Below are 7,722 nucleotides of genomic sequence, written 5' to 3' on the forward strand. Positions count from 1 at the left end.
CAGCACCCTGAGTTCCTTGTCCTCAGTCGTCAGATGAGGGGACACGGATGAGAAGTTAGGTAATCTGCATGTGATGTCACAACTCGTGAGTCCTTGAGTCCAGATTCCACCTGCAGGCTTCTGGGCCTCTCTGTGAGCAGCATGGCCTCCTGCCCTCCAGGTCACGTGCTCAGAAAAGTCCTGCCTGGTCCTTTAGTGCAGTAGGATGTGTGCTTGTTAATGAGTTAATGTTGGAAGATCCCAGAACATCACTGAGAGTTGTCTGAGTTTATATGACAGAATCACACCTGATGGGGTTTAACCAGAGATGAAGTCACATGGAATTTAGTGTGTGTGTGTGTGTGTGTGTGTGTGTGTGTGTGTGTTTTAAGTAGGCACCATGCCCAACGTGGGGCTTGACTTTACTATCCTGAGATTGAGAGTCGCATGCTCTACTGACTGAGCCAGCGAGGTGCCCTGATTTTCGTGGTTTTATTGATGGATGTTCATGCTGCTTAGTAATAACCTGCAAATTTACATCAGATTAAATGTTTGTCTTAAACTAGAAAATCTCATTCATCATTTATTGTCACATTTTAAATTTGATGGCTGTGTTCCAGATTTTAAATCTGCAAGATAGCACACAACATTTCTGGATTTGTATGTCTTTTTAGTGGTTTTTGGCCTTTACATGTACACTTTTACACTCGTAGTACTGCGGCCTTTCCAGGCTGGGTTGAAACAGTGAAGCCTGTGTACCACCCGTGGGGCTATGGGTGTTTTGCTCTAATTGCTGTGTTTGTTAATGCTGATCAATCTTTGGTTTTGGAATGCCTTTTAAAACTTCAGTTCTGTAATCTGATAGTGTTTATGGCATAATAGTTAGTTTCAGCGTGTTGGTGAGCTAGAGTTTTAATCCAGTGAAGTGTTTCTTCTGGTCTCTGATAACGGATGCAACCTGTGATTGTTCTTCAGACGTTTCCATTTTTCATCTGTCCGCATACATGTTGTTTTTGCTTTCTGTTTTCGTCGTTAGGAACTGAAAGACAACGGTGAGCTGCTACCAGTACTGAAAGGAGAGAACTAGAGGCTTGTACGCTCAGCGCCCGACTGTTGCGGGAACCACTTGGCCACAGCTCCGTGCTCAGAGGTGGGCGAGGGGCAGAGACTGCGCCTTACCCCGTTACGCTCTGTGTATTTCACAAGCTTGTGCTAAATACATGTATGTGTTGTTTTGTTTTTTCCACCAAACAGAATGCAATAAACATCTTCAAAATCCAATTAAAAATACTTGTGTAAAGAAGGTGTGTTTTTACGGTGATGTTAAATATGTAGTAATTAGCCTGCTTTAAATTTCTTTTTCGAAATACGTGGGCACCTTGTAGCAGTTCAGAAACGGCAGGTTTCAGGAAATTCAGAACTGTGAAGCTGTCTGAAATCCACATTAATACTTAGAACAGCTCATAGACCAAACCAGTGGCTCCCCTCAATGGCCAAAGATCGCTTTACAGCTTGAAAAAATTCAACTGAAAATTTTCCTCTGACAGCATCCCTGTGTGAGGCGCTGGTGAGATCGCACAGGCCATGTAGGGCTCTGCAGACGTGGAGACTCGTTTCAGACAGCGCCGGCGGTGTGTTAGTGGGCGGCGGGCCAGAGGAAAGTGATTTCTCGTGAGTGCGTTGCCCTCACGTGCTCCAGAACAAGGAGAAGAACAGGGTAGGCTGGGGGATGACAGTCGTCAGTTTGTGTTAAGCACCACAGTTTATTTTAGTCATGCTGAAAGCATCGATTTAGCCCTTAAATAGGCTGAGAACATCCTGAGGTCCATGAAAATTTCAACAGTTTTGATCCTGACTCTCACATATTTAAAAAATAGTTGCTCTGTTAGGCCTTTGTTGGGCGTGCCTCAAACAGGTGGCTGAATTCACCTCCTGGGTTTGTAGATTGTGTTTGGTCCCCATGGCACATGTTTTCTTCATTAGATTTTCCCAGCTTGTTGGTCTGGGTGGTTGAGGCTCCACAGAAGTGTCTGGTGATCATAAGGAAAGGGTGCAAAGGTCAGCAGTTTACATGAGAAACCAGAGGAAGTGCACGAAGATCTAGTGAAGTTATTAGCCTTTCACTGGGACACGAGCACCCGGCTGTTTCCTTGCTCTCTCTGTGTAGAGGAGAGATCTGATGTCTGTTGTATGTCACAAAGGGCAAGTCTGCACAAAATCCTAAAGGTGGTCACGGCCCTCCTGTTGGAGGAGGACACCTGTTGTAGTGGGTTTCCTTGCCAGTGTAATTAGATGGGGCTCCTTTGGGCATTGGTGCATGAACTTCTTTTTTCTTTTTAAAACAGAAATCCTTGCATAAGCGAAACCTTTACAACGCAGATGGAAATGGAATTCTAACTGAAACTCTATGAAGCTTCAGGGATGCCGTGAACCACGGAGGAGTGCTTAATTTTCTCATATCCGGTGTCCCGACACTGAAAGCCTTGCGTACTGCTTTTGTGATTTTTTGCTCTGTCTGCAAAGTGCCACCTGTCAGCAAGCCACCTTTTAACTTCCCCTTATCCCAAGTGAGAATATCTATCTTTGTGGTCGCAGATTTGATAAGCTAGTTTTTTTGCTAATGCACATTTAACTAAAATGCGTAAATTTTAACGAATGCCCACCTGCCAATTTGGGAACCACTGATCTGGCCAAGGTGGCTGCTCGGGTAATGTGAGATGCTCATGCATCGTAGGATGACCTCCTCCTCCTGTGGGTGACTCTTGTGTGGTGCAAAACTCTGATGGTGTCACCCGTGATTGAACATCATAGTTTGAGTCAGGGTGAGTGTTCAGTTTTTGGGGGACATGTCACTTTGTTAAAATTCTGTCAGTTGTGGGTGCCATTGGCTCCAGGGATGGTGGAGGGGCGGTGGCGCATATTTCTGCTTTATAGGTGTTTCCAGCTAGACATTGGGAAGATCAGGGATCTCGTTCATACCAAGTGATTTAGTTGTTCCTAACCTAACTTTATTAGGTATGTTTTAGGAGCAAGGCAAGCGATTCTTGGGCCCACCTGATCTTGGGAGCTCCATAGGCAGTCCCAGATCCGGCTTTCTAATCAAAATGAGCCTACCCTCATAGGAGCGTTTTGTCAAAATTGAAATCCTCTCTGATCCACAAATCCTAGAGAAGGCTGTGCCCAGTGCTCGAGAGACCATTCAGCTCACAGGGTTAGGTGACCGCGTCATTGGGATGCTGCCCTGTCCAAGCCGTGGTGGGGGGCAGGGCTCACCTGGGTGCTGTCGCAGGGTTTTAGTGAGTCCCGGATGTTTTGGAGGAGCAGGGGCAGGGCTGAGCTGCTCTGCGCGCTGCCTAGCTCTGCCTGTCAGGCTGCCTCCCTGTGCTTGTGCTTCTCTGTACAATGGAGCTCATCGTGGGGCCCTGAGGGGCTGGGGAGGGCGGTTAAGTCTCCAAGGGCAGCCGGCACTGCTAGAGGCTCACGAGGGGTGGCTGCCATTGGGACTTGGCCTGTTCACCCCCACCCTCAGGGCCGCCCTTGCAGAAAGGCCTCCTCGAGGAAGGGCTGGTAACTCCTCCTGACTTGCGTGTCCAGGCAGGAGGTAACTTCCTTTCCAGGGAAGGGTTCTTAGGGAGTTAGCATCCACCTGGAGAGAGGAGCCTGCAGGAATGGATGCCCCTCCATTTTTTAAGCTCTGATTTTGTTTCATAACCAAAAATAGAAAAAATAAAACAAAAAGCCAACGAGAGGAGTTGGGAATTCTGTGCAGGGAGGAACTCTGTAAAGTCAAAACTTGCTCAAGAGTGCAGCTGTGGCCTCGGAGCTGGGAGTCCCCTTCAGGATTCGGTGACTCCCCAAGGCTGGGGCCCACTGCCACCACCAGGCTCCCCCGTGAAGGTGGGGGATCACGGTGCCTTTACGTGTGTGGGGAGGGGCGCGGGCCGCTCCCCCTGGAGCTGCCCACCCCTAGGTGCACCAGGTGAGTCTCAAGTCTAAGGATTGACCTGCAGGAGGCCCGGTAGGTAGGTGTGTTGAAAGTTGCTGTAATAATGTCGATGTCCCTCGTGAAGATAACAGGATGGAGGGTTGGCTTTGCCCATGCGGCAGCTTACTAGACGTTTTTGTGTCCCGTTGTGGGACAGCTGAGGCTTGTGGAACCACGCTTTTCCTGGCCTCCGTCAGGAACCCCGGGCCGTGTCCATCTTAACAGGTGGTTGACTTGCTCAAGAAGGGCGAAGACAATGATTTTCCATGTTCAGTCTACAAGAATCTTAGTTTCAAATTGAGATGGATTTTTTTATTGTATTTATTGAGATTGATTTTTAAAAACAGCATGTTTTGGGGCGCCTGGGTGGTCAAGTCAGTTGAATGTCCAACTTCGGCTCAGGTCATGATCTCGCATTTCGTGGGTTCGAGCCCCATGTCGGGCTCTGCTGACAGCTCGGAGCCTGAAGCCTGCTTCGGATTCTGTGTCTCCCCCTCTCACTGCCCACCGCACCCCCCCCCCCCCCAGCTCATGCTCTGTCTCTCAATAATAAATAAACGTTAAAAAATTTTTAAATACAAATAGCATGTTTTTATAAATAGAAAATCTCATTTTAGCAAAACTACGTTGTAGTCATGAAAAGTTTAATTGCTCAGTAGAATAACTGCAATACATTCGAAGTGCCTGACTTCGGTCGCCATCCCTTTGTGTCCCTGGAAGGAATCATACAGACGTGTCCTGTGGTCAGAGAAGTTAAAAGCTTCAGATTAAAATAGGAAATAATATTTCTGATTTAGTTTTTAATTAAAATCCATTTTCTTAAAATGGACAGTTGGTTCTTGTTTTTCCTAAATAAAAGTAATTTGGTTCTTTGTAGATAAATTCATTTTTTTTAATGTGTTTCAAGTGTTGGGTTCTAGGAATGGGTAGAAGTTGAAATAACTTCCTGACGCCTCATAAACTGAAATGTATAGTTCCAAGCAAGACAAGGTTTCATAATTGGTCTCCCAACTCTGGTTTCAGAGTCTTGGCTTTTTTCTCCCATATAGCTTTGTCTGTTACCTATAGACGTTCACATTTGATAGACGGGAGTTCAGCTGGCCTCGGGGAAGGTCAGGGACCCGGGGAGGGGGGTGATAAGGCTCACCTGTGTGCTGGGCGTATATCGGGGCTCACCATGTGCCGGCTCATCTAGGGCCGCAGCAGCCTTTGTGGAAGGACTCCTGGTGTGTTAAGTCACTGCCGGTTTCCAGGGCCAGGAGCTAGGATTTGAAGCAGGACCCTTGACCTCAGCTCCCCCGTGCTGTGCTTTGAGCAGGCCATGTGCGTGTAGGGCCTGAGCCCAGGGCCAGCCATGGAGTTCCCAAGGCCCGGTGCAAAATGCCATTGTGGGCCCCTTGTTCAAAAAGCAGGAAAAAAGTGCCCTTACAGGTGCTAAGGCCTAAAGCTGCTTTCTTGCACATTCTCTACCTGTCATGGTTTTTAAAATTTGCAATTTAATGTTCTAAGTAAAGTTTACAATGATTAGCACAAATCCATTTTTCTTTATGTCACGCAGTGATGCTTTTAAATGCAAATGTAGGAGCATTTGGCTTGTATGTGGAATACCTGACCCTAGTTTGGTTTTTTCACTGCTTCCGCCTGCGTATTTTGTTACCAGGACATCGCCAATGTGCACAGCGCCAGACTTCACCTCTCGCTCACTTCTCGATTGGTGCACATTCTCTCGACGTTCACCTTCAGTGCGTGGTGAGTGAGGAGGACTGGGTGCTCTCTCTTTCCTTCTGTCAGGTTCCCTGTAGGTGACTGGCTAGCACAGGGGGTGACAGACTCAGAAGGGATAAGCATCAGTCATTTGTTTCTTAGACCGCTGTTGCCTTCGAAATACCTGTGCACAAAACAAGTTGTGGTTTGAACAGAAAGCATGGTTGCTTGCGGCTGTGTGCTCCCTGCTTCTTGATCATACGTGTAACATGCTCACCTGTGCCGGCCTCGGGTCCCACTGACTTCCCAGGCATCGGGGGCCGCTGGGATTCGGTGCTCACGGGGCATCAGGAATGCTGTGTGTGGACTGGAGCCGGTGGACCTGTGCATTATACGTGTCTCCTCACGTGCATGCTCCCCTATCCCACTACGCTTCCAGAACACTAGCACAAAGGTAAGATGATAAGGAATTCCAAGTGCCAGAGCATGACACTCGTGTGGGCCCTTCTGAGGGCAGGCCTGTGGGACTGACTGTAAGGCCCATGAAGCTGGGCCTGCCTCAGAGGGTGCGGTCTGAGGAGGGACGGGTGGAGGTCAAGCCCTGGCCCCGGTGTTCTTTCCTAGAGATTCTGTCAAAGAGCCAGGTCGTGAGTGGAACCACTACCTGCTAAGGAACCTCCTCTCTGAACTTGATCAGAACAGTTCACTAGTTGGTGCCTGGGTGGCTCAGTCGTTTAAGCAACCAACTCCTGATTGAAACTCAGGTCACGATCTCGTGGTTGGTGAGTTCGAGCCCCAAGTCGGACTCTGTTGGAACAGAGCCTGCTCGGGAATCTCTCTCTCTCTCTCTCTCTTTCTCTCTCTCTGCCCCTCCCCTATTCATGCTCTCTCTTTCAAATATAAATAAAAAAACCGTTTTCTAGAGAAATGTACACTTAACCCCAAATGCGGTTGCACTGTCCCCCGAATCCTCTGTGTGTGTGAATTCCTGTGTTAATGATTTAGTGAAACAACAGCTATCACTTACCTGGTGTTAACCTGGAGTCAGGTACCGCCCTACATTCATTAAAACACTGAATTCTACATTGTCCACCCCATCTTAACAGATGGGGAAACTGACGTTAAACGAACCGAACCGGTCCGGGTCGCACAGTTCCAAGTAGACCTGGGATACGGCCCTTGGTCATGTGGTTCCAGGGTTCAGCCTACTGCTCGCGGAGCCCCTGAACAGGCTCGTCCCATCCCCCGTGAGTCGGGAGGCCGGAGGACCCTGGGCCACAAGCGGTGCTAACGCGCCGCGCTGGTACAGGAGGTCAGGGCAACGACCAGCGTCCTCTGCCTTCATCAGGAGGGAAAGACTGATCATCGCAGGAGCCGCCCTCTGTGGAAGGCCAGGTGCTGCTGGTCGCACGGCGGGTACTATTGAGAAGCTGCTAAGGACCCAGCACAGTGTGTCACCGGCACCCTCTTTGCCTTGGGGAAACAGGTTCAGAAATATGCCCGAGCCGCTGACCAGAGAGTGGTCGGGCCAAGGTTCAACACAGCGAGGGGTCTTCCTCAGCAGGTGCTGCGCTCCGGCTGGCGTGGGGGGCGGGGCTCGCAGAGGGTGAGTCCTGGCCCACGGCTGTACCAGCGCGTGTGGTCGGAGGGAGCCCCTCTGCTCAGGGCAAGCCCCCTCCCGCCTCGGTCTGGGTCCCGGGGCCCCAGAGGGGCGACTTGGTGCCCTGGGGTAGCCTGGGGAGCAGGCCGGCGCTCCGGGAGCTAACCTCCACTCCAGTGTGCCAACAGCGAAGTTCTAAATCAAGTGAACGAAACGTTACAATGTGTGCTGTCCTCTTATCTTGACAAATACAGCCCGCTAATGACCTGGAGGAGTACACTTGAATTTGGAGTAATCTGCCGGGAGGGCTCTTCTGGGTCCGCCCCCGCCCTTCCCGCCTTCAGTTTTCCTCCTCGCCTCGAGGGCCTGGCGCACAGGTGCGGCGCCCCAGCCCGACCGCCCGGGTCTGCGCGCAGGCTCCGGGTCCGCGCGGGGAGGGAGTGCGCAGGCTCCG

At 50.0% G+C, this 7,722-nt stretch overlaps 1 protein-coding gene and 1 long non-coding RNA gene across 3 annotated transcripts in view; one reads left to right on the forward strand and one right to left on the reverse strand.

Moving 5' to 3' along the window:
* GLRX3 (glutaredoxin 3) overlaps positions 1 to 1,267 on the forward strand; it is a 31,482-nt gene extending 30,215 nt beyond the window's left edge. Inside the window, exon 9 of one of the 2 annotated variants that reach the window (XM_042959744.1) lies at positions 1,016 to 1,267. In XM_042959744.1, coding sequence (XP_042815678.1) covers positions 1,016 to 1,066 — 51 coding nt within the window. In that variant the 3' untranslated portion in view covers positions 1,067 to 1,267. 2 annotated transcript variants of the gene reach the window in all.
* A 3,287-nt stretch (positions 1,268 to 4,554) lies between these two features.
* On the reverse strand, positions 4,555 to 7,361 carry LOC122231879. The gene is made up of 3 exons (XR_006209155.1): positions 6,696 to 7,361; positions 5,112 to 5,226; positions 4,555 to 4,702 (listed from the first exon to the last, which is right to left on the reverse strand). It is a non-coding gene; the product is annotated as an uncharacterized LOC122231879 (long non-coding RNA).
* Between the last annotated feature and the right edge of the window lie 361 nt (positions 7,362 to 7,722).

This window comes from Panthera tigris, chromosome D2 (assembly GCF_018350195.1).
Source record: "Panthera tigris isolate Pti1 chromosome D2, P.tigris_Pti1_mat1.1, whole genome shotgun sequence".
Taxonomy (NCBI): domain Eukaryota; kingdom Metazoa; phylum Chordata; class Mammalia; order Carnivora; family Felidae; genus Panthera; species Panthera tigris.